The 27,366-nt window shown below is 39.5% G+C and overlaps 1 protein-coding gene and 1 long non-coding RNA gene across 2 annotated transcripts; one reads left to right on the top strand and one right to left on the bottom strand.

The window, feature by feature from the left end:
• Positions 1–624: 624 nt before the first annotated feature.
• Positions 625–26,060, top strand: trip11 (thyroid hormone receptor interactor 11). The gene is made up of 22 exons (XM_084093698.1): positions 625–1,157; positions 4,665–4,744; positions 4,971–5,081; positions 5,339–5,644; positions 5,734–5,805; positions 5,908–6,073; positions 6,212–6,547; positions 6,683–6,723; positions 9,720–9,818; positions 11,313–11,519; positions 11,643–14,381; positions 14,488–14,769; positions 15,722–15,862; positions 16,032–16,225; positions 16,558–16,721; positions 16,942–17,045; positions 17,130–17,229; positions 19,232–19,313; positions 19,429–19,543; positions 23,116–23,238; positions 23,320–23,458; positions 24,762–26,060. The coding sequence occupies exons 1-22, from the start codon at positions 1,019–1,021 to the stop codon at positions 24,983–24,985; spliced, it is 5,964 nt and encodes a 1,987-aa protein (XP_083949824.1). The 5' UTR covers positions 625–1,018; the 3' UTR covers positions 24,986–26,060.
• LOC311070051 lies at positions 19,209–21,852 on the bottom strand. The gene is made up of 3 exons (XR_014603607.1): positions 21,527–21,852; positions 19,969–20,135; positions 19,209–19,331 (listed from the first exon to the last, which is right to left on the bottom strand). It is a non-coding gene; the product is annotated as an uncharacterized lncRNA (long non-coding RNA).
• Positions 26,061–27,366: the final 1,306 nt, after the last annotated feature.

The raw sequence follows: 27,366 nt of genomic DNA, 5'->3' as shown, positions 1-27,366 counted from the left end.
TGATCCTAAGAAACCGAATCAACACTGAACTAACTAGCTGCTGTAAAGCCAAAATGAACTCTGTTTGCATCATTGAATCATTTTCCTGTTATCCCTGTAAAGCTGCTTTGATACAAATCTGTATTGTATAAAGCTTATATACATAAAAGTGACCTGACTTGACAGAAATCATTATAATATGCAGATTTGTTGCTCAAGAACCATTTATTTTTTATTATTATCAATTATCAATATTAAAAACAGTTCTGCTGCTTAATATTTTTAGGATTCTTTGATGTATAACAGCTTCAAAAGAACAGCATTTATTTGAAATACATTTTTTATTCTAATTGTGTAAAGGTCTTTGCTGTCACTTTTGATCATTTTAATGCATCCTTGCTTAATTAAAAGTATTAATTACTTGAACAGTAGTGTATATATTATATAACCTAATTATACTAAATATATCGTATGTCATAATATATTAATATTATCACATTTGCTGTCCCAGAAAAAGTATATACAGACAAAAGTTGGAGTAGGTTTTCTCACTGGGTTGCAGTACTCGTTGTGTCCAGTGGCGTCGCTGTGGATGCGTGGGAAGTGTGAGCTGCATTATGTTGGTCCTCCACCGTCCCACAATCCATCTGTGCTGTCCACGTCCCCTGACAGATGATCATCTGTGATGGCCGCGGTTGAGCTGGCACTTTATCCGCGTGAAAACACAACGACCCAAAACAACCCCGTACCAGAAACCAGCCTGACCACATGTGGATATAACCCGGCGACCAGGTCTTCGTAATTGCCGTGGATTTAACGCGTGTAATCCGGCGTTTTGTCTTTGTTTATGTCAAGAAGTTTTGAACCAGCTGGAATCCGGATCTGCTGCTGATTAATGATTATTACTTATATTAAACAAACCAACATAAAACGCTAATCTTTATTAGTTAGCCTGAGTACATGAAACCCTCGTTCGCACGGTTCTGTGCTGTGAAAGGCCCGGGTCGGTGATTTAGGGTTAGATCCGGTTCGGCTCGTCATGTCATCCTGGCTGGGAGGTTTGGGCTCTGGCCTGGGTCAGAGTCTGGGTCAGGTCGGGGGAAGCTTGTCTTCGTTTACCGGACAGATCTCTAATTTTACAAAAGATATTCTTCTGGAAAGCGCAGAGGAAGTGGGAGGTGAGTTGACAACAGTCATGAATATCATAAATTCCCATGCAGACTTTTAACGTTTTTGTACAGTCGGACAGCTGTTCTGTGAAATATGCGTTTTTTTGTCTGTTTTTTTTTTTATCAAAGTACGGTATTTATTATGCCTTTATATTTAGTGAGCACAACTGTAGGCTAGACTGCTGAATATGACAGTTTTATGTTGATTAGTTTATGAATACAGTCAGTCCAGAGATGCTTGAGTTCATTTCTCTGTAAAATATACTAACGTTAGTTGATTTTGTCTGATTGTTGAGATATGATTGTTTTGTCAGGTTTTTGAAGATGTCATTTTGTTTACACTGGCATCTCCTAAAAGAAATTAAACTTATTAAAGAGAAAGTCCTCTAAGAAATGATCATTGCTTACATTTTGATATTCCAAACCTTAATGACTGACTTTCTTCTGAGGAACACAAAATGAAATGTTAGGGACCTGCATCTTCCTTTCTATGCATTGAAAGTGAATAGTGACTGAGGCTGTCATTACCTTGTCATTCTCTGCAATTGTCATAATGGTGCTACAGTGCGCTTGTATAATGGGATGAAGTGATTATAGTAAGACGAGTAAGAGGTTTGTTTGCATACAGCCGTTGAATCCCTATCAGAGATGTAGCTGTGGTTGGGTTTTAGTCACTCTTAATCCAGAAAGTGCTGGAGTTTTCTTAGAACTTCTGTGGTTTCCTCTGTTTTCCCTTATGAATGGGGACCTACTTCGGTGGGTATCTCTGTTTTGTTCCTTGATGTATCTGATGATCTGCTCTATTAATTATGCAAACACTAAAAAAATAAATGTACCAACAAAAACTGGTGTCATAAGTAAATATGCCCTTTTTGACCATTGGAGGAGTGGAACACACACACACAACAGCACACACTGAGAACTTTGATCAGCAGCTTCCAGCAAAGCAGACAGACCATAAGTCAATCTGTCATGTCTCACAATGCATCGACTCAAAACAGATTATACTAAATAAAGCCTAAAGGTGGTTAGGGGTGTGACGGTTAGTATATAACCGTGAGACCGACGGTTATAGTTGAACACCGTCATTAGAACTCTATAACCGCCAAAACCGTGTTATTAAAATATTTTTTACAAACATTTTTTATCATAGAGAATGTTTAAATACTAATTAAAAACAATTGTTAACAGTCTTGTGTTTTTAATGGTCTACGTCGTTTCCAACTGTATTTGATTCTTTGCCAAGTACCCCCTGACCGACCGCCAATCATTTGAGATAGAAATAAAAGCTATGATATAGTGATGATGTGCCATCATTATGAGATTTATTAAACAAATGAAAACCATTTGCAATAATAAACATTAGCAATGAACATTTGCAATCGGGAGACATGGTTTTTTACTACTTAATGAAGTTTTGTTTTGTAAATCGTCAGACATGATTTTTACCACTTCATTAAGTTTTGCTTTGTAGAAAGCCTTTATTTAAAGCGAATTTCGTTTTGTACAAATTGTATCTTAATTTTAATAAATGTTTCATCAACCAATTGCATGTATTTAATAAATAAAAAGCAAATATAGGAGACAATATAATAACCATGACATCGAGGCTCCGATGCGCCGCGTTCACTTGCATTGCATTGTGAAGTTGAACTAGAGCGCATCTCATCGTAAATGAATGAAACTCAGCGTAGGCCTATGCCTCATACATTAGCATTAAATATCTTTGCTGCATCCTTTCTAGAACGGACAAGGGCTTTCTTGCGGCTCGCATCAGCAGAGCATTGCATCGTCCATAGACCGCAAAACAATCAGTGGATGGCGGGCGGGTGCGGCTTTGAAATCTGGTCAAAAAACGTTGGTGCGGATGATGAGTTTTGTGATGCCGATGCGGATGAACTAATACCCCATCCGCGTATCTCTATTGATAACAACATTGAACACTACACAAATATAAATTTTATTCAAACTAAGTTCTTTATTCAAACTAATATCACCAATTCTGAAACCGGCACACCCCTAGGTGGTGTGGCAAAAGAGTTCTGTTCACTAACTGTACATTAGGCATGATGAAACCATTGAACATCATTTATTAATATTAATATAATTTTTGGTTCATCCCTGTTCATTCCTAATACATGAATAATCATGTTAATGATTTATTTATTTTCATTAAATTTAAAAGTATTGTTTATTGTTATTCATGTCATATTGCATTGACGACGTAGAGAAACTTATTGTAAAGGCGTTACAGATGGTATAGTAGCAGTTCTTTGGCTGGCTGCCTGGAAGTGGCAGGTGTAACACCTGGTAGGGGTTTGTCCCATTCCACAACAACAGTGACCACCTACATGCAGTGTGCCCTTGAGCAAGGCAATACTTCTGAGGGATTGTCACTATATAAGTGGACTGTTGTTTGTTGCATTAGATAAAGGCTACATTGAAGTGACTTCATCACTGTTTATGTTATACAATATAAAGTAGTTATTTAGTAGGTGCTGTTAACTTGTGTGGTTTTCTTGCTAAAATGAGTTCTGGTTCAAGACCCATAAGATTCAAGCAATGAGCTTTACATGGCCATTGTGTCCTTGAGCCAGGTTTAGCTTCATGATTCTTCAAGTGGATAATCTAACCAATAATGGACTTTTAATAAAGTTATTGCACTATGCTACACCACCCCAATTGTGTTTTTAAGACTGTTCTTTCATTTCCTGAGGGTATGAGTTTCTTAATGCTCAAATGTAACAAAATGTAAGACTTAGTGTCTCAATATTTTATGCATTAAATAATGAAAAAAAGTTAGCATTAGGCTATGTGTGTTAGATTTGGCAGTGTGGTTGAGACAAGAGTATGCTTTGTGTGTAAATGTGTCTTGTTTGTCATGTGAACCTGAACTGAACCATGTTGAAATAGAGCCTTATTGTTTAGAGCTTGCTAAGGTGCTAAACATGCCTTTTTTCCACTCTTAAGAGTTTTAAATACAGTATATTGTGCTCTTACTTATTGTTATTTACTTAAGAATTCTACAGTCCAATCTGTATTTATTTCCAAGTGTACTCGTCTGTTATATACGTGTAATATTCTGCTCTGGCTGTGCAGCTGCTGGGAGGAACTTGATCCTCCATGTCCTCTGGAATGTTGGTATTTAAAGGGACAGTCATGCAACAATTGACAAAACTGTCTATGTGATATTTTTGTAGTCTCTGGGTGGATTTAATATGTCTGTACTCTACACACTTGGCAAAGATTGTTCACCTTTAACCAGTGAGGTCTTGTAGTTAGTCATCTTCATCCCTTCCTATGACTTGGAAATGTTGGACAGTTTACAGATGAACAGAAAGTCCCATAATATATATATATATATATATATATATATATATATATATATATATATATAAATTCTATTTATGGAAATGGAAAGCATTTGTCAGTCTTAATTGCTGTACAATTGAGCTTTATGTACAGATGTAGGCTCAGCTATTTCAGAAACAATGACTTTATCTTCCTTTCTTACAGATTCTGCGGCGTCTGAGCTGCAGGTGTCCAGCTCTAGATTTCAAGAACTGGAGACTTCATATGTAACACAAAAATCTGAGGTGATTAATTTAGCACACAAACAAATATTGTCTGCTAAATTATGCTGATATTTGTTTTGTGTTTGTTTTGTGTGCTTTAAAAGGAAGACATTTCTACTTAAAATAATGTTGCGTAATGGAGTACAATTGAATAATTACAGGATGAGTCATTTCAAAACATTATGAATGAATGTTAAGATTTGTAAATTAAAAATTGTCTTTGCATGTTTATTTTTGTGTGGTTTAGTATGAGCGCTTGCGGAGACTCAACTCTGAGCTGGAGGAGAAGCTAGAGGCAGCAGAGATTCAGATCAAACAGCAGTCACTGGAAAACAGAACCCTCCTGCAACAAAAAGAGGTTTGGGTCAAAACTAACTTCACTTATGCTCTATTTTCTGACTTGAACATTTATCTAATATTAGTGCAAAAATGTCTAAAATGAGCATTGATGCATATTAAAATTAGAGTCTGTACATTTTTGTACTTGTACCTTTGTACTTTTTTGTACTTTTTAAATGCAGTTGAAATTAGTTTTGTATTTAATTTGTATTTGGTATTTAACTTTAAAATGAACAGTTGAACTTTGATTGTTTTATGTGTGTGTTTGCTGTGAAGGTGGAGATCAGTCACCTCAAGGCTCGTCAGAGTTGTCTGCAGGAGGAGGTTCAGAAACTCCAACACTCTTCTCAAGCTGCGACCAGCTCATCCTTCACCGATGCTGCTGTGCTTCCCGTCACTACTGCTGCCACTACCACTACTTCGTCTTCCTTTCTGCACCGGTCCTCAGCTGTCCATCAAGGCTTCCATGGCGACGAGGTGGACCTCAGTGATGTCCTGTGGTCGCAGCAGGAAATTAACCGTCTTTCCAATGAGGTGCATCGTCTAGAGGCTGATGTGGCCCATTGGAGGAGAGTCGCACAGGTCACTTTTATTTTTTACCTCGGATACAGTTTAACAAATATGTCATGGTATAGCTATCGAACTAGAATTTTTTTCTTTTAATTTACCAGGCATCAAAGCTGCCAGGAGTTGATGGGAATGGAGACCAGGGTGAAGTTCTGAAAATGCAAAGAACGATCAAGGTGAAAAATCTTTTGAACTGTAACAGAGTAGTAGCTTTGCTGTTGGTCAGCTCTTGGAATCAGGTTCTGTTTTAAACCAAATTCACGTTCGGACCCAAACAGGAGCTGAGAGAGGGAATGGCAAGGGAGGTGGATGAGCACCAGCACGAACTGGCAGCTTTGCAGGATGCCCAGAGGCAGAAAATGGCTGAAATCTCAAAACGGCACAGGCAGGAGCTGGCAGAGTATGAGGAGAGAATCGAGGAGCTCGAGGAGCAGCTTCAGAGTGGTGAGGAGGAGCATTGATGCATATTAAAATGAGAGTCTGGACCTTTTTGTACTTTTTAAATGCATTTGAAATTAGTTTTGTTTTTAACTTTAAAATTAACTTTGAGTACAATGCTGTGTTTTTCTCCCTCTTCCCCAGATGGTGGAAGTGCTGTCAAATCAACCACAGTGCAGGATTCCGCCAAACTTCAAGAGCTGCAATCGACCATTCAGTCTTTACAGGAGGAGGCGGAGCTTCAGCACAAACAGTACAGAGACCTAATGGTCAGATTGGAGGAGGCAGAGCATCATAAAGCCCAGATAAAGCAGGAGAAGGAGGAGGCCATCGCAGAAAATACAGAATTGTTGCAAAATTACAGTCGCCTTCAGAAGTCTGTAAATGAACTCCAGGATCGAGTCCAGGAGCAGGAGGGGAAGTCTATGCTGAAAGCCCAGCAAGACAATGAGATACAAACCCTGAAAAATGCTCTGGCAGGTATAGAGAACCCCAGAAATTGTGTATGATCATTATGACTCTCATGTTCATCATATTACATCATATATTGTTCTTGAATGGGAAATTCATAAATTGCTCTCTATGTACTGTTATATTTTTGTATTTTATTTTTAGGTGCAGAGAAAGAGATGGCTAGATTGAAGAGTCTCAGTGAGGTAAATATGCTGAAAACCTTCCTCTGCACAGTTAAGAAGTTTGTGGCCCAAGAATATTTAGACATTTTTATTCATGCTTAGGATTTAAAGGGGTCATCGGATGCCCATTTTCCACAAGTTGGTATGATTTTTTAGGGTGTTCATGTTTGTAACATACTTTGGTTAAAATTCCTCAATGGTTGTGTAAAACAACACCCTTTTACCTCCCCAAAAACAGCTCTCTTTACAGCGACCTGTTTCGGTGCATGTCTCTTTAAATGATAATCAGTAACTGCTCACCCCACCCCTCTCTTCTGTGGGGCGTGTCGACACAAGACATATAAAGTGTATATGAGCGGAGTGGAGCGGCAACAATTTTCCTTTCGCACTCAAAGCATTTAATAATAACTCCGCTCCAGCTCCGCTCCGGGTTCACCATTTACCGCTCCCCGTTCCACTCCTCGCTCACTGATATCAGAAACACCGCTCTGTCTTCGCTCCCCAAGGAAATTGCTTTTAAAAGTTCTGCTCATAATATATAGCCATATAAAAAAAAAAAAAAAAAAAAAACAATACTAGGAGAATAGTTTCAATGGCCCTCATTTATCAAAAGTGCGTACACCAAATTTCCAGCGTACACCCAAAACCACGGTGACTTTGAGATTTATCAATATGGACGTTGGCGTACGGCACGCTCAAATCCTACGCCAGCTCAGGAGGTGGTGTACGCACGTTTTGAGTTAGTGCGGAAATACGCAGAAAAACAATTCCTAACACCACAAAACGCACTGACAAACTAAAAGATATGATATATTATGACCCACTGTAAAAAAAAAAACAGCATAGTAATTATAAACTTCAGTGTTTATTTTTGTGCAACATGGACTTCAGTGTTTAATTTGTGTGACTTTACCAAAGCATTTGATTTGTAGGCATATGTATTCCTTCAGTTGCGAGCCTGTGCACTTTACCTGATGTTTCAAGCCTTGATTATACTTTCGCATGGCTCCGCAGCGCGAGTCTCCGCAGACTGCGCGCGCACCTCCCCAAACGACGAGGCTTTTTTACTCGACGCGCTCGCCGTTGTACTATTCTTTGAAACGATGGTTACAGAACACCCGGCAGGTGAGCACGGACTGGGTTCAGTAATGAAAGGCTTTCAATGACCAAAAAATAATTCAGACTGACAAAATAATAAAAATGACATTCTTCTTCTTTTAAATAATAATAATAATAATACAAATAATAATAATAACGTCATTCTTCTTCTAAATAACAATAAGCGTCATTAATAATAAAAATCGTAATAATAATAATAAGAAGAATATTACAAATTGTCATGCAATTATTAATGTGAATGAATGGTACTCCACATCACATCATCATCACTATTGTACACCCCAATACATGTGACGTGATACGAAATTAAATGCTAATTGTTTCAAAACACGTGCTGCACAATAATGCAACATCATCCAAGTTTCTCTTCTTTGCCGTCTTCCGTGTGTCCATGGCGTAAAATGAGGGCGTGGGGGAAGCGGAGACTTGAATATATAGGGGCGTGTTATTCTAATGACGATCGTTTTCAGCCGCGGCATTTATCAAGGGCAGGTATTGCGTACACCTGGATTTCAAAGGTACGCACAGCTTCATAAATCAGGCGGTGAGAGGAGTGTAAGCATAATCTTACGCCAACATATACGCCCGTTTCTACGCAAGAATGATAAATGAGGGCCAATGTGATTTATTAGATAGTGTGCAAACTTTTCCTATGACATGCTAAGCTTATTACATAGCATTAAAAGTTAAATAACATTGCTGCTTTTTGCAGTGCATATTTTGTTTGGAAAGAAGAAAATAACTACGTTTTCATCAGTTATTTTATCTACAGATCGCTACATTTCTTACAGATTTCTGCTGATTCAAAATCAAATACAGACAGCACTGTAAGATTACATTTGTTTGAATGCAATGCATTAGTGAGAGAGCGATTGCATGTGTGAATAAGTGTTACTTGTTTAAAATGTGCTTTCACCCGATCCAGCCCGATCTCATGAAAGTGCTTATCTATAGCATGAATTTTATTTCTCATACCATTTATACGCCAAAAATAGTTTTTGCGTGCATATGCAGTTTTCGTGTGCATATGATACGCACTTCATGGCGTGTAATACGCACGCACTCCACACCCCTAATCCTACCCAAGGGGTTTAGTGCGTATCATTTGCACGCAAAAACTATTTTTGGCGTATAAATGGCACGCGAAATACAATTTGTGAATTGTGCTATAGATACGCACTTTCATTGAGATCTGTTGCCCAATCATATTCAGCTTGAGAACTATAACCTCCCGCAGCTACTCATGTCCATCGGCGTCATCATAACCTTCACATTTTTTTCTGATTTGAGTGATCTATCTGTATCATGCTAGCTAAATGTGTTTAACGTGTGAATTCTTACTAAAAATGCAGTTCTATAATGGGCCGTTGGCATGAATTGTACTCGTGATGGAGCGGTCGTGGAGCGCTTTAGGAGCGAGTGAAAACCATGACGCTCCGACTTTAAAAAATCCATTCAAAATCACACCGCTCCCACTCTGCTCCGCTCACATACTCAGCTTGGCAGACAGTATACAAACAGAATATGACAGAAATATGCTAATACGGGACAGTCCGTCAGTGGTCATGGGCGGAGCATGAGCAATATGACATCATATTGCTCAGAAAATCCAAACAGCTTGATTATTGAGAGTGTTTAGGCTTTTTGAGGATTAAAAATAAAGGAGTGAATGGATTTTTTCCATTGTATGGTGGTTGTGTCTACACACTGCAAAGACACATTTATATGCATGCACCATATAAAAGTGAATTTTTACATCCGATGTCCCCTTTAAGTATAAAACAATTGATGTAAAAGTTAATTTGTGTTTAAAAGTAAACACCTGGGCTTATTCTTCAAATGGCATAATACTTTTTACATCGTTTTTTTTTTTTTTTACATCGTTTTTTTTTATTCAGAGCGGTCCTATAGGAGAAGTGGAACATGCTGACATTCTGGAGCTCAACACCATCATTGATACCCTCAGGACAGAGAAGGAAGAGATGGAGAGAGAAAAGGTTTGTATATGTTAACAAGGTTATGGTACACAATAATACACATTTTTTCTTGTTTTTAATCAGAAGTTGCAGTTGCAGTTTTGAAAGGACACTTGTGTGTTATGCAAAGGGTCATATGTGCGGTTACACTTTATTTGAAGGTGTCATTGTTACAGTGTAATTATATATTTAAGTACTGAGTGATATTAAAGGGATACTTCACCTCTGGGAAGATGAATGTGTATTTAAAATAGGTCATTTAAGTAGAAGAAATGTGGAGAAATTTTTGAATTTGGAGCTTTCTAGACTGAGAAAAGCCAGAAAATGTATTTTTGGCTTATGTGGATGAAAGACAACAACTCCCAGAATGCACTTGCTTCGCTGCCTTAGGAGGCCACGCCTACCGGTTAGAGAGCACAGTTGAAAACAACAAGGCTAGCCTCAGTAAGTGATGAGTTTGCCAGGGATTTAGAGACCCAAAATGTCCGGGATTCGGCTTTTGCGTTCTACAGTCGCCATTCATCATGTTTACTGTGGCGAGCAGGACGAGGCTGACGGCCGCGGGAGAACGGCGCGAGGCCGGTGGCGTCATTACTGAGACGCGCCGGGTCTCGCATCTCTCACGGAGGAGCGGAAATTTTCTTAGCAAGGGTAAAGCGCACATCAACCGATCACTTGTTTAGCGTTCATGTAAACACTACAGTCAGATTCACCAATCGGAATGAATTCAGTTAGATTGAAACGAGAGGTGTGAGATCACCGGCGCCACCAGTCCGCCCCCAGCTCGAGCCAGTCTGGGCTTCTCGTCCGCGACAGGCAGGTCTTCTGCCTCGGCTGCTCTTCGCTATGCGACTTGTAAAGGTAGCCACAAACACCTGATTCAAGCATCAGACTTCCGAAATCCTCTTCCTCTATATCATATTGAGCACTCTCCTCCGCTATTGTCATATCTTCACATCTGTCTCCACAGCGCCTGTTAGCTTAGCTTCCAAACAAGATGGAGGATATTGCTTTCAGTTTCAGAAAGTGAAGTCCCACCCACTGATCTGTAATAGGCCTGTAGCGTGAGCGGGTCCCTCCCCCTGGAATAATGAGGAGCCAGTGTTTGTAGTCTCTACACTTTTCAATGAAATGTGACTTCCTGCTTATTATGACGCAAAATGATGATTTTTACGTCATAATAAGCAGGAAGTAAAACACTTAAATCCTTATTTCTCCCATCTCAGGGAAAAATGAATGAAAAATCCACGTTTATTATAATATATGACTGGGTTTCTAACAATACAAAGCTTAATGCAAATGGGTGAAGTGTCCCTTTAATGAACTACATGTACCTACTATGGGGTTAGGGTAGGATTAGGGTTTGGTTGAGGGTAAGTTGCATGTAATTACGCATAATTTACTGTTATTACTGTAATTAGTACATGTAACATATGTAACAAGGACAGTGTAAAATAAAGTGTTACCATATGTGCTTATCAGACAAACTAGTTTCATACAATTTTTATTTTTTAGCTTGCGTTAGTTGAGAGACTGACCCTGGCCGAGGAGAGAGACAGGCCTGGAGAGTCAAAGAGTGCTGTGGAACTGTCACAGGAAGTTTCAGACCTAAAGAGCCAGCTAGACAGACGGGACCAAGCACTAAAGCAAGCCCATGTTGATATAGAGACACTCAGTGCTGAACTGGAAGAACTTGACAAGCAGAACCAAGAGGCCACACAGGTATTCTTTTTAAGCCAATGTTCCATGGTTATAAGACATAAAAAAAAAAAATTATTGGATCTGTTAAATGTGATTCAAATTTAAATGAATATACTGCATACTTACTCTATTTTCCTTCTCCAGCATCTTATTGCAGTGAAGGACCAGCTGTCCATGCAGAAAACACAGGCTGAGGCAGAAGAAGCCCGTCTTCAGTCAGATCTCAGCTCCTCTCTTGACCAGAGACGGACTCTTCAGCTGGAGCTGGAAGCCCATAGGGAGAAGCTAAGTCAAAGTGCCTTCTCCTTGAATGAACTGCACATGACAAAGCAGCAACTGGAAACCACACTAAAGGAGTTGAGGGAAAAGTTGTGCAAGTCACAGGATCTGGGCAGAGAACTGCGGCAGGAGTCCTCCGACCTCAAGAGGGCACTTCAGGAGAGAGAGACAGAATTTATTGCACTTCGTGAGGAGTTAAGTCATTCTGGGGAGCAAGGGAATGAGTTCGAGGGACACAGGAAGGAACTTGAGGCAAGGGATAAAGAGATTCAGGACTTAAGAACAGAGTTAGCAGAAATGAAGTCTTCCTTCGAAAGGTCTGCTTCAGAAGACTTTGAATTGAAAATTGAAAATAGAAAGTTGAAGGAAGAAAGCACTCAGGCTTTGGACAAGATAGACCATTTGGAAAGACAGATCCAAGATGGTCAAGCCTCTCTAAGCAGGATGTCCCTGGAGAAAGATACCCGCATTGAAGCCTGGAAACTAGAGAAAAGCCAGTTAGAGTCTGAGCTGAGTCAATCTGAAAAGCGACTATCAGATCAGGCCAAACAGTATCAACAAACCATCGATGAACTGACCAGAGCACGCTCTATGGATGCTTCTGCACTGCAGACCGAACATGAGCGAATGGTGAAACTGAATCAGGAGAAAGATCTCACGATTGCACAGCTCAGGCGTGAGATAGAGCAGATGGTCTCTGACCACAAAGACACAAGCGAAATGTTGGACATCACTGTGGCAGGTCAAAATCAACTCACAGCGCTTCTGCAGGAGAAGGACGCCTTTGCCGAAACCCTGAAAGCTCAAGCTGTGGAAATGCAAAAGGAATTAGAGGGCAGTGTCTTGAGAGTAACTCAAGAGTGTGACTCTCTGAGAAGGTTAGTGGAGGAGAAGGACAAACAGCTTGGCGCCATGAAGGAAGATAACAGCCATCTGAAAGAAGAGATTGACCGTGTGAGGGACCAGCAAAGCAGACCGCAGTTATTGTCAGAGCCTCGGACACTGGACATCATCACAGAGCTTGAGGCCGAGGTGACCCAGCTCAAAGCTGCCAGAGATCAACTCGAAGAAGAGGTCCAAGCTCTGAGGACGGTGTCAGAGGAGCAGCAGGCCACAACACTGCAGTCCCAGCATTCTCTACAGGTGCTACAGAGTGAACTAGAGCAAGCACGGTCAAGACATGAACAAAGCTCTCTCAATTATGAAAGACTCATCAGTGCTAAGGATGAGGAGATTGTACTGCTTCAGTCAGAAGTGGAGGGCCTAAGCACACAAGGACAGAGTCAAATACAGTCCGTAGAAATCCTACAGGAGGACAAGACCCAGTCATTGAATGGTGAAAATGGTAACGAGAAACACGACCTTTCAAAAGTAGAGATTGAGAAACTAGTGAAAGGGATCAGGGAGAAAGAGACTGAGATTAACCAGCTAAATGAGAAAAACCTCTCTCTAACCAAGCAACTTGACCAACTTGTGGTCGCTCAAAATGAGCTGGGAAAACTGTCACAAATGGTCCTTCAAAAAGATCTAGAAATCCAGGCGCTGCACGCTCGAGTGTCTGGTGGCAATGGTCAAGATGTGGTGTTCCTGCAGCAGCAACTGCAAGCATATGCGGTGGAACGTGAACAGGTGATGGCAGTGTTCAACGAGAAAACCAGAGAGAACAGCCAACTGCGCTCAGATTACCATCGAATTATGGACATTGTTGCAGCCAAGGAAGCAGCCTTGTTGAAACTCCAGCAAGAAATCCAGCGGCTCTCCACCATGAGCGACCCTTCAGGCAGTCAAGAGATGTTTCGAGAGACCATTCAGAACCTCTCCCGCATCATCCGCGAGAAGGATATCGAGATTGACGCCTTGACTCAAAAATGTCAGACCCTGGTCTCTGTCCTTCAGACAACTGGCGTCAGCGATTCCGTGAGCGGTGGCTCAGGAGGCGTTAGCAGCAACCAGTTTGAGGAGCTCCTACATGAACGTGACACCCTTAAACAACAAGTGAAGAAGATGGAAGAGTGGAAACAGCAGGTGATCACGACGGTGAGGAACATGCAGCATGAATCTGCTCAGTTGCAAGAGGAGCTCCTCAAGCTTCAGGGGCAGGTTTCTGCCGACAGCGACTGCAGCTCAAAGCTCTCGGTGGATTACACTAGACTTATTCAAAGCTATGAGCAGAAAGAGAAAAGGCTGGGATTGCTGAATCAAGAGCTGGCACAGGTGCAGCAGACCATCAGCCAGCTGAGCAGCACCAAAGACGTGCTGCTTGGGAAGCTAGGCAGTGTCAAGCAATCTCCAGAAGTTTCTGCTATGATTGCTACCCAGGCTTTTGCTCCTCCAAAGCTGAAGGAGGCAGCACTACCAGGCCAAGATGAGAGTGTACATCAGGAGCTGCAGTCAATGCAGAGAACATTAGCAGAGAAGGAGAGCATGATAAGAACTCTGCAGGAAAACAATCATCGCTTGTCAAATTCTGCATCTCTGTCTGAAAGTGAGCAGAGAAGCCATGCAGAGGACCTCAAGCATGCCAGAGAGAAGCAAGAATCGCTACACCGCTCCCTCAGAGAGAAAGATCTACTCATTAAGACCAAGGGAGACCAGCTCAGTCAGGTGACTTACAATTCTGATTTGTTGAATGGATGGTAGGGAAAGCTGTAAGATGTGCAGTACCTTAGATAGAACCTTATGTGGCTTTTTTTTTCCCTGTACACTCTAGGTGAGTGAAAATTTACGTAACCGCGAGAATGACAACGAAGTCTTGAAGCAGGCTGTGACGAACCTCAAAGAGCGTGCGCTGATCCTGGAACTGGATGTGAAGAAATTAAAGGAGGAGAATGAAGCGATAGCAGCAAAAGCTCGTGAGAAAGAGACCGAGTTCCGTGCCCTGCAGGAGACCAACATGCAGGTGTCCCTGTTGCTTCGGGAACGAGAGTTTCAGTTCAGTGCTGTGAATGAGAAGGCCATTGCCATGGAGAAGATGTTAAAAGATAAAGAGCAGGTTTGTTTGTTTGTGTGTGCTGTTAAAATATCTTATCATATCCTAAGTTAACTCTTTCCCCTCCAGCTTTTTTTTTAAAAGTTGCCAACCACCGCCAGCGTTTTTGATCATTTTCACAATTTCATGGCCCCCAGAATATATTGTTGTATGAATAAAGAACAGACCCTCTGCTTTCAAACAAAAACAACTTTTTAGTCTAGCTTTATGCATTCTTTTTTGATCAATACTTGAATGTGGGTATTTTTCATTAAAAAACAAACAAACAAAAACATTTTGAGCAAAATCACATTTTTGTCAAAGACTACATCTGAATCAGATTCAGAATGATGATAAAAACCTAGATGGAGTAGATTGAGTCCATCAACACCCCCAAAGCTTGCACAGTCCTATAGCTCATCCTGGGTCAACATTTCATTCAGTAACATTAGGCTGTTTTGATTCATATGCTTTTTAATGTTGATGATTGCATTATTTTACATATGCATATGATTACCATATGGATTCTTTCTGCATCATCTTTGCATGTGTTTTGATCAGGAGATTCAGTACTCTCCCAGAAGATGTGTAATAGCGCCCCCTACCTTATAACAAAGAAAACATGGAGAGCCAGAAAATTCTGTCAATGGAGGAGAAAGAGTTAACATCCAGAGATGACTGTATTGTTTCGCAACCATGATTATTTTAGAAATTCCATTTGGCTTATTAAAGTTTTATGTAAATTTATGAAAAAAGATTGTCAGATTTTGATGCAGATTTTGAAGTGTTCAACATTGATCAATTTTACTTGAGCAAATATTAGAATGATTTCTGAAATGATCATGTTAAACTGAAGACTAGAGTAATAACTGCTGTAAATTCACAAGAATAAATTATTTTTTAAAATATATTAACTTTTGCTCTGGTTTTATGTGTGTTGTGAAGTTAATCTGTTCTGCCTTTCTCTGTACTGTAGGGTAAATCTGGTGAGCTGAACCAACTGTTGAATGAAATTAGGTCCATGCAGGACAAGGCAGTATTGTTTCAGCAGGAAAGAGATCAAGTGATGATGGCCCTCAAACAGAAACAAATGGAGACGTCTGCTCTGCAGAGTGAGGTAACAGAGACCAAGATTACACATCATTACTGTGCTTTATTGCCTTACTGAAGTGCTGAAAATATTAACTGCTACAATCTCCCAATTATCTTTAATACCTATTGCATCCATTACAAATATATTAATACTAATAGAGGAATTATTGTACTCCCATGTTCTTTCTGTGTAGCTGCAACATACGCGTGATAAAGAGCAGCGCCTGAAGCAGGAGGTGGAGCGTTTGCGCAACCACCTGTTAGAGATTGAGGATTCGTACACACGTGAGGCTTTGGGAGCTGAGGACAGAGAGGGAGAGCTGAAACGCAGAGTGGCACTCCTAGAAGAGCGGCTGGCGTCTTCCTCTAACGCCGTGGAGAGCGCAAGGTGGGAGTAAGAGGGTTTTTGTCTGTTGGCAAGACTGTTTGGTCCTAACCAGAGTTTGCTTCCAACACACTCCCTCGCTTTTGCTTTCACACCAATTCATACCAACTAGAGCAGCACGATTTTTTTTTTTTTTTTTCAAATAGAGGTCACGAATCTCCTATGACTCTGATCAGACAACTAAATAAAATGACATGTAATTTACTAGAGGTTCTGTCAAAATGTTAATTGCTATTTAAAAATGTTAAAAAACTGTATGCTTGCAGCCAATTTTTTTTAATGCACCCATTGTATCGTTTATGGCTTCACCAGTGTCTCTATGTGTGTGCATGTAGTCAGCAGGCAAGCATGCAGGTGGAGTCTCTTCAGGAGCAGCTAAATGGTGCTGTCAGACAAAGAGATGAGGCACTGATTCAGCTCCGTTCCACTCAGGATCAGGTCAACCAGTATGCAGTGTCACTTTCTAACCTGCAGATGGTGCTAGAACAGTTTCAACAAGGCAAGAGTGTACATTATTTTTGCTATTCCATTTTTGGTATAATTTATGAAGCAGTTTTTCTTGTATGTAGTGATGACCATTAAAGCAATTACAAATGTTGATTAGAGTGTACATTTTCAGATTTTTTTTCTTTCCTTTTTTAAAATGTTTGAATTAAGAGAGGAATCTGCAATAAGTCTTCAATCCTGAACAAAGTTGACATCTGTATCTCTCTTTACAGAAGAAAAAGCCATGTACTCAGCAGAACTGGAAAAATACAAGAGAGAGAAAGAAGAGTGGAGAAATAAAGCAGAAAATCTTGGGGATCAGGCTGCCGCTCTGCAAGTCAGTTCAAACCTCTGTTCTTTCTGCACTCTGCTTGACACAAGTATTTATATCATTGCTCAATGTCTGTGTGTGTAATCTTAGATAAACCTGGATGAAGCGAACGCAGCTCTCGAATCTGCCTCCCGCCTCACTGATCAGCTGGACCTCAAAGAGGAACAGATAGAAGATCTGAAGAAACAAGGTGAGACAGTATGTCATCAACTGAATGACTGTTGAAATCAGTGCTGGAGAACTTTCTTTAAAAAAATCAGCTCAACATTTCACCTCATTGTGTAACTAGGGCAGTGCTTCTCAACCTTTTGACTTGAAGGCACCAGTTGTCCGACACAATATTTGAAAAAGGAAAAAGACAAATACAGAATTTTTTTTGAAAAAACTAACACTGAGTATCAGCATTTATTTCCTGATTCAGTTTGATTCTAATTAAGAATTTATTAACATATATTTCTCTCCATAAATGCATCCACTATACTGTGGAGATGAGTCGGCATAGTCATCTTCATTTTTGTCGCCGTCATTGACATCATTGGGGGCAGCCTTAGTTTTTATCGCATTTCATTTTGTTACCTTCATGATCCTGTGCTGTACAGCACTAATAATATATCTATCACACCAGACACAACCCCATAAAATGTTTAGACGTAGAGTGCGCCGCAAAAATACTTGTCTAAAGCTCAGTCACCACAAAACTCATGACACATGATCTGAGATTAGGTTTGTAGCACTGTAAACCATTTTTCTGAAGAGTCTTGTGAATGTCAACAGGACTAGGAACATCAGGAACCATTAAATTATGTTTGACTCTTTGAGACTGTGCTCTATGTAGTGGTTTAAGTTTGATTAATATCTGTGCAGACACTAAAACACACGTGTGCGTTTGTGAGAGAGATGCCAGGTCTGTAGATGGTATAGATGTTTAGCATTCCTTCGCATCCTCCTTTCTTTCAGAGAGAAAATATTTATGGCATGTCAGTAGCCAAAGTGTGTAGACAAAGATTCTCTTTTTCCATCCACCCTGCCTTTCTATCACAGCCATCCCTTTCTTCTCTGTCCGTATCAAGCCCCAAATCAACAATGCGGTGCTGTCGGTCTAAGAGGGAGAGGAAGGTGAGGGATGAGCGCTGGGATTTTTACTACATCTGTCAAAGAACGACTGAGGAGAACGTAGACAGTATGATCGAGAACGGTTAATTTTTGCTTAGCAAAGCACAAGTGCAGCCGACAGACATTCCAGGGTGTTTAGCGCAGACAGGAACTCTCTCACCCTCTCTTATCGCTGAGTTCATGTGGTCTCTGGAGGTAAAGTCTCAGAGGAAAAGAGCTCTCAAGAGCCGAACCGCCAAACCTGCTGGACCAGTGATAAAGGCATTTAGAGCACGTCATACTCACACACTTCCTTGTCATTACTCCATGAGACATTCCCAGACACACTTAACCCAATACCACTGTTATTGCTGTTTATGTTAAGGTGCGCACACACATACTTATTAGTTCTATGCAAACACTTGTTCTCGACTGTTTGCATTAATGGATAACAAAGTCATACCACCTTCTGCTGAAAGCTCTGTCTGCATCTCACAAATACAGTGTCCAAAATGAACTCTCGCCAAGTGCAAGTAAAATTGACTTTGGCTCAAAATGAAAGACTTACTTGCTGGTGGCTCGTAACTTTATAAGGAACTTAATAGTGGTGTAATTAATTTGGACTTTTATGTTTTTGAAAGAAGTCTTTTATGCTTTCCAAGGCTGCAATTATTGGATCTAAATTACAATAAAGACAGCAATATTGTGAAATGTGATTACTAACCCTAACTGTTTAACTTTTTTATTTATATATATTTAAAAAATGTATTTATTCCTATGATGGCAAAGCAAAACAGTCATTACTCCATTCTTCAGTAAAAAGTATTAATTTCGGAAATTTTGTTACTGACCTTAAAGCTCTTTTGAACTTAAAACATGAAAACACAACTGTGTGTGTGTGTGTGTGTGTGTGTGTGTTAAATTCAGTTATTTTAACTAAAAGCCTTATCTGATAGAAGCCAGACATTATCAAAGTAAATAATTTCTTTATTAAGGTGATGGTTTTATGAATTAGCCATAACTCATGACCCAAACTGTGACGGCAATGAAGAATAAAATAACACATGATACTCAAACCTGTGCTTGTGTCTGTTTTGCAGTGGATGTGAGACAGGATATGTTGGAAGAGGCTCAGAGGAAACTGATGAACCTCCTGAACACCACCGAAGGCAAAGTGGATAAGTGAGTCCAAAACACAGTCTGCATTGGAAACATATTTCATATATATTTAGATCCAAATATTTTCAAAAGGGTGTTCCTGTGAAAAATCATCTAACATCATTAATTGCTGACACAGGGTTCTGATGAAGAATCTTTACATGGGCTATTTTCATACCCCCCGAAACAAGCGCTCTGAGGTGCTGAGGCTTATGGGTAATGTGCTTGGGTTGGACCGAGATGAGGTGGGCGAGGTAGGTCTGCTTCTCATCATGTACATTTCTTTTTATCCTCCCTTTTGCATTCACTTTTTTTTAATGTATTCGTCTTCACAAATGCAAATGTGCACGTGCATTTGGATTCACATTCAGTGAATATTGTTATGTCCAATTTTTCAAAGAGGAGGAGCAGCCTCCTTCACTTTTTTTCATTTCCTCCTCCTTTCTGTCTTACCCTTGTTGTAAAATTCCTTTGACTTTTCATCAGTCTCAAATGTGGCTCTGCTCCAGACCTCATCTCACCTCTGAAACTTGATGGTTAAACAAGTGTGAATTTAATATTTGACCTCCTGATGTTCGGTTCTCCGCCCAGCCTTGTTTTTTTTTTCAACTATCTCATGTTTGATGTCAGCATTGAGGATGTTTATCAGATGTTAAAAAGATTTTTCCACTCATCTTACCTCATGTGTTTAATTTGGCGCAAGCCTCGAGCTGCCCACGCTGGTCTTGTTGAAAAAGGTTCTTGTTTCGAGTTCTTTGAAGGATGACTTCTTCGTTGGTAATCAGGGTATAGAGACTTCTGCTCTTCCAGGCTGCGCTAAATGACATGTCAGCATCCCCGGAAACCCTGCACGCATATGACCACATTAATTTGGCAGACTGCTAATAGGGCTGATTTGTTTTCTATTTGAATATCTGTTTTTCCGTTTTGATCCTGGTGGGGCTGAATTTCTCAATAACTAGGACAGATCCGTTCTGATGATAAAGCAGGATGTGGCTTAATTTTTTTCTTGGAAAAGCCGTAATCTTTTAGCCACTATCCTCAAAGGGTCAAAATCAGTATGGAATTTTTTCTTTTGCAATGAATTACGCTGCAATTGTTCACAACCCTTTTTACTTGTATTATTTCCGAGTGAAACGGGATATTCAGCGAGGGGGAAAATGGGAATTGGGAATGAAAGGTATAGTTCACCCAAAAATGAAAATTTATAAAAAATAAAAAAAAAAGAGTAACACTTGACAATGTATGATGTAGGAGTAGCGTCAAACAAATAGGGCTGGGCAACTGCGTTCGTCATTACGTTGTGCGTCAAGTTCAAGCCAAGGGTTACTCTTTTGGAGTAAGTCGACTTGCTAGTTATTTTAGTCGATAAAGTTTTAAATATGGATATTTTTCTTACTCGAATGCATCGCTTCACTTCAGAAGACCTTTATTAACCCGTATGAGCCGTTTCGAGCATTTTGTCATGGATGGATGCGCTTTGATGGACTTCCAAAAAAATACACCCATTGACTCCCATTATAAAGCTTGGAAAAGCCAGGACGTGTTTTTATATAACTCTGGATTCGTCTGAAAGAAAAATGTCATATACACCTAGGATGGCTTCAGGGTGAGTAAATCATGGGCTAATCTTCATTGGATTGTTCCATACCAGAATGGAATCAGACTGAATATGATTTTGCTGAAACGATACCTAATTTGCAATTTTGCTCAGTGTTTTTTTTAGGATCATTTATATAATTAATTATTCATATTTCACTTTTGAGCTAATTTGCTACAATAGTATAACTAGTTGTAATTAATTATAAATATTTGGATCAGTTAATAGAATTAACTTGAAGCAGAATTGATATTACAATCTATTAACCTGTTCATCCAGTGAACACTCAGTATTAATCGTCTATCAACTCTCAAAAAGGATATTTTTTGTGGCCACAGAAAAATAACTTTCTTTCTTTTGTGCTGCTCAAGAGCGTGTGGCTGTAATCGCATCGTTAAAGGGACTTGCAAGCAGTGACCACAGAATCAATTCTCGCATGAATGTGCACAAAAATTTGATTTAACTAAATCACAAATACATAACTAGTCTAAACAAACACATACACACAATCACGCATACATGGGTAAATGGAGAGTGAAAGCAAATGAATGAAAGCTATGGAAAGGAGTCAGTTAACCACATTATACAAGCTTATGCTAAACCTCTGTTTAGTGAGTTAAATGTACGATATACTTACAATGCCTTAGCTGTTGAACGAGCGCCCAGAAGCAGTCTCAGGAGAAAGTCTTGATGGTTCAGTAGTTCCAGGATGATGAAGTTGAAGTCAAGTTCTTCCGGGTTGGAAAGAAAGAAAGAAATGGCAAACTTACGATGTTAGCCTGACTCTGTCGTTGTCTGGAGAGAGGAAAGTTATGATGTAGCTTGATGTGAAGGCCCTGGCGGCACGGGTGCACTGGCTCCAGGACCAAGTGAGGTCCCACACAAACACCAACCAGAGCAGGAGAGAGTGTGGCCACTGAGATAGGGCCCTTTAACTTCCGCAGAGGTCGAGTTGGGCTTGACCTAATGCGAGAGGTGTAATTTTCAAGTGGGAAAAGTTACTTAATTTAGAATCTGACTTGTTTGCTGAGCATTTTTTGTCCCTTCATACTCTGAATTAATATAAGCATACAATGCATGCTATGAGGAGGTGATGTACACTAATGTGTAAGATACTAAACGAGGATTATTTTGATATCAAGCATGATATAGATGTTACATAAACTAGTAGTTCTATCATAAGGCATGCATAAAATATTATACAATAGAAAAAGACAGTAATGATACACACAATGTCCTGGATAAATGCATGTTAATTCATGGAAAGGTGTGTCTATGAATTAATGGAGAGAAGTAAATTTTATGGGCCTATGTCTATCTTTCATATGGCCTGTGCTGTTGCATTTGGCCTCCTTCCACATTTTTTTGTGTCGTCTTATCTCGCTGGCGTGCCTTTGCTGCCATGGTTACCAGGGGCCTGTTCTTCCCTTTTGGGGGGGGTTGTCACAGACACCTTGGCACCTAGTTTTGTTGTTGGGTGAGGGGGTTTTCTGGATTATTCATTAAATGTAATGAATAATTGTGTTTGATTAGTGCAGCCACTATCCTCTTATAGTCTTCATTAATATACTAAGCAATAGTAGATGAACAGACAGTAGGCAGAAATCAGGAGTTACAGAGGAAGAAAGAGAGAGACTGCCTGGGAGACGGACAAATACTGAATTAGATGACGGGCCCATGCCAATCCTGCACCTAAAGCATTTCCTTACCCACAATCCCATAGAAGTAGGCTGGGGTCTGGCAGGAGAGACTCCAACTATTCAGTAAGTGGTGAGCAGAATTACCCAACAGCCCCAAGAGAAGAAAGAGAGAAGGAAAGTAATTGTGTGTGTGTGTTTCTGAGTCACACAGTCCACTTTCCATTTTAACCCATATTTTCTTTCTCCACTCCTCTCCACACCTACACATTAAGTTTAAGTTTCCACTCAAGACCTCTTTGTTTACAACTCTAAAGGCTAAAAATATTCCCGGTCTGCCTCTTTTCTTTTCTTTTTTTTGGAGGGATAAAGTCTGATTCAGTGGATTTATTTAAAGATAGCATTCATTTGCTCTAGTCTGAGTGCTCTGAGGACAGTGTTTTTTTCTGTATCAGTATTTCACTGAACTTTGTACAGTTATCTTGTTTAAGTGAGAGGGGGAAAATACAACTCTCTGAAACACAACCAAAGACGGCACACACATAAACACTCTCTCTGACTAACTGACTCATGACGTCTCTTTTTGCAGTTGTTACAAGAAGAGGGCAAGAGTGGGATGACCGGATGGGTCTCGAGTTGGCTGGGAGGCAGAGCCGTTCAGAGTGTACCCAACACCCCCCAAAGGCCTACACACGCACAAAACCTTAATTCGGTGGGCACACATGCTAATGCATGCACACATACATTATTACACAAGTGCATCTTCCACTTACACTAGTGTCTGTGTTTAAAGTCCTTCTCTGAGATGTTCGTGAAGTTCCTGGAAGTAGAGTCTACTCCTGCACTCCCTGCCCCTAAACTGCCTGTTTATGACATCAAGCCCCTGAGTGCGCCCCCACCTGGCCGGAGTACTGCTAACACACCTGCATCAGGTATAACGTCTCATTAAAATAGGAATGTGCGATACATTGGTACCATATCGGTTATTTCTTAATTTTTTTATTGGTACTGGCTCATGTGTGAGTTTATTTTTTAATGGATCGGTATCAGCCGATATTGGATATTTAAATGTGCATGATAATTTCCCCTATTTTTACGTTTAAAGGTAATTTTTCTTAAGTAACACTGTTAATGTTTAATTTTTCTTTTTAACTTATTCAGACAAAATAGTATAGACCATTTGTCAGTTATCAGCTATAACATGAATATCTATCTATGAATATCCTATTCACACTAAGGACAATAACTATAAAGTTTTAATGATCATTATAATTCCACGAGAATAGGGAAATCCACACCACAGCTATAACAATACCAACACAGAGGAACAATATTGTTAAAAATGCTTTCAGAATGATTTTTTTTTTCTTCTGATGAACGATAGAAACATTGACAGCCAATCAAAATCCACCCAACTTAAAAGAGCATGAGCATTTAAAGCGACGGACAGCTACAGCATGCACTTAGACTACGTCTACTTTAATCCGGATACATTTAAAAACGGCCTTTTCGTTTAAAAACTTTCCGTCCACACTAGCGTTTTCCGATGTTTCAATGTGGATGAGAAACATTTGGAAAATGCCTGAAAACGCTATATTCAACTTACTGCACATGCGTAAAGCCTCACAAAAGCTCTCTGAGATGATACAGATGGAAAAAATAAATAATAAAGTTATCGCGCAATTCCTCTGGCAGGATAATTTTATTTAGCAAAAATATCTCACCTTTACTGATGCGTCCAGGTCGCACTCAGTCACCATATATTTGGTCTAAAACGCAATTGCTCTCATGTTTTGCCGCAGGACAGCAAATGTGAGTAAATTTTCTATCATCTTTGCAGGACTGTGATATGAAGAGTGTGCAAAGTAATATATTTTAGCAACAGAGTGAAAGTGAATAGCGCATAACAGGCACGGCATCGGTATAAACATGAATATCTATTGGTACAATACGCGTCACATGACTAAACTGACGTCATGGATTTAAATACCTCGGTTTTGACAGTCCTCACTACAACGCGAAAACAGTGTTTTCAAATTTATCCACTTTGGAGAGCGTTTTCATTAATAAAAACGCCGTCTCAGTGTGGAAGAAAGGCCAAAACGTTTTCAAACGAAACCATATTAGTGTGGACAAGGCCTTAGTGTAAACGGTGTTAACGTTATAGTTATCATTCTTTGTGTGAACAGGCCTGTATATTTGTGATCACTTCTAACGCTGCTCATGTTCTTTCAGGTGTTTCAGGCCCAGGTAAGCGCACTGGGGATTCAAACCCTTTCCTGGCGCCCCGCTCTGCTGCCGTACCCCTTCTCAATCCCGCAGGTACAGGCAGCACTGCAGGAGCTGGGGGACACCTGCTTATGAAGCCCATCTCAAACGCCCTGCCAACGTTCACACCTGTACCTGTGTCAGCTGAGTCCAGCGGTGGGGCCGTGCTGAAAGATTTACTCAAGCAGTGATTGTCCACCTGCACTGCCACTCACAGCACTTTAGCTTATCAGGACACTACGTTCCAGCAGATGGAACAGAAACTGGGCCATGTCACGGATTCAAATATTTACTAAAATGGCTGATTGCCATTAGAATGAAAAAGATAAAGCATCTAAGGGCTGCCCGGGCTCGTTAAATTTGACTAAATTGAGTCCTAAGTTTGACAGAATCAAATTCAGTTTGCAAACTGAGGAAGATTACATTATCGAATATACTTGTGACATTATCCCAACATTTATTTAATGTCGGTGCAAACATTCAACGTCTCATTTTTAGACAAAGAGAGGTGTTTAATGTTTTTCTAGCGTGTTGAGAGACTGTCTGATGCTGTCTGGCATCCACTACACAAATGGATTTATTAAACTCTTTCCACTTCTGCAAAACTACCTACTCTTTCAAAATCCTCCCTTTTTAAGTGCTATGAATGGTTGGCCGTTTGGTGTGGCAGGTACAATAACAGTTAATCAAGAAGTGACATTTGATCTTGGATTTAGACCGCTGCACATGCTCCCATTCAGTAGAAGTGTGCAGTTATGTTATTTATTTGTACATCGATCATCATCATATTTTTCACTGCTTATGCAGTGGGGATAAGCTAAAATGTATCTGCAATTTTCAGATTTCTTTCTAAGGTAGAAAGATAGATTATGTATATACAATTTGAAAAAAAATATTGCACACATAATGGAAGTATAAGAAGAGGATTAAAGTGTAAAAATGACCTGTACATTTTAAAATGGGTGTTAATAGATTAAAACAGCGGACCCCTAATTCAATGGGTTCAAACCAAATATTTCTTTGAGGCCTAATATAAAGTGGATTTTTTTTAATAGAGAAAATGGCCTTAGTAAATCTCTTTTTGGTTACTATATCTTTCATAACAGTTAGGTGCACTTGATTATATAGATTTAGGATAGATTTATACGTTTTGCGCTGGTGTTTATTTAAAGTTGATCAATCTTTTTGAAGTTTTGAAAGATGGCTCATGAAAGTGATATTCAACAACAGTGTTTCTCTTTTCTGCAGAATAAACTCTTCTCTACATATATTTGCATTTTTCTGTTTTCGCTCTTGTGCTTGTCTTTTAGGGTTTTTTTTGTTTTTTTGAGCGCTCCGGCTCTAGTGCTTTTTTATATTAAATTGTTATGGTTCCATTTTAATAATTGGTGTTTTTCTTTAGAAATACATCTCATGATAGCTATGCAAAAGGAACTCTAGCTGTTTGGTGATTAATTAGCAAATCCTCAAATCCTGAAATTGTATTTCCATATATTCTATGAGACTTATAGGGGTATGTTGATCTTTGCATCTGTTTTTTCTTTTTGTTCTCCTGCAGACTATGTAATCGCAAGGCTGTAATTTAAAAGTCCTTATGGAGGCAGTGGTGTAGAGCATTATCAGACCAGATTAACCTCAAAAGGGAATGTCCGTCTCTCCCAATATGTCTCCAGGGAAAACCCTGTCTGGAATTCCAATTGTAGTGTAACCACGTCTAATACAGCGGCCTGTTCTCTGTAGTCTGGTGCGTAGATTCATGGAACATTTAACCAGTTTAAATCTATATTGATATTGACATCCAGTTGTGGATATACAGTAGTGGCCAAAAGTGATGTCTGGAGGGGATGTGTTTTAATGACCCTACAAGTTTGATTAAATCGTCAAAATATGAGGAAAATATTTATATTTTTTAAATACGAGGGAAGAATAAAACCCTAAACTTGGTCAATGTATTTATCTATCAAAAAAGTGGTTTTATTGTACTATGCAAACAGGTTTTGTTTTAACAAACAGCTCACAGAAAAAAACTCATGCATTGACTACAACATTATCAGTTATTAATATTTTGTTGGTTCTTGTTTTTGCATGTGTTTGTAATTTGGTGTGTTTCATTGCTTCATCACAAATGAAACAATTGACTTCAAGCACAACTACGCAATACCAAACTACCTTCAAAAGTTCAGGGTCAGTATGTTTTTTTTGTTTTTTTTTTTTAAAGAAATGAATTATCTTGCTACTAATCCTTTTGCTTGCTTTATTCAGCAAGGATGCATTAAATTGATCAAAAGTGAAGAAAAGACTTACATTATTACAAAAGAAAATTCCTATTTCAAATAAATGTTGTTCTTTTGGACTTTATTCATCAAAGAATCCAGAAACAAGCATGATGTTTTCCACAAAATCATTACTAACTCTGATATTAATAAGTGTTACTTGAGCACCAAATCAGCATATTAGAATGCAGCAGATGCTATTGATAATTCAGCTTTGCCATCACAGGAATAAATTGCGTTTTAAAATATTGAACTGGATCAAATAAATGCAGACTTCATGAGCATAAGAGACTCGAAAT

This window comes from Abramis brama (assembly GCF_963993115.1).
Source record: "Abramis brama genome assembly, chromosome: 19".
Lineage (NCBI taxonomy): Eukaryota > Metazoa > Chordata > Actinopteri > Cypriniformes > Leuciscidae > Abramis > Abramis brama.
Note: the sequence above shows the minus strand (reverse complement) of the source record. Positions and strands in the feature narration are given on the sequence as shown.

Excerpts from the sequence above, each read along its gene's own strand:
- trip11 (XM_084093698.1), top strand. The coding sequence starts at position 1,019 with ATGTCATCCTGGCTGGGAGGTTTGGGCTCTGGCCTGGGTCAGAGTCTG. Across the intron at positions 6,074-6,211 it reads CGAGGAGCAGCTTCAGAGTG|ATGGTGGAAGTGCTGTCAAA; the intron begins GTGAGGAGGAGC and ends CCTCTTCCCCAG. Across the intron at positions 16,722-16,941 it reads GCTAGAACAGTTTCAACAAG|AAGAAAAAGCCATGTACTCA; the intron begins GCAAGAGTGTAC and ends CTCTCTTTACAG.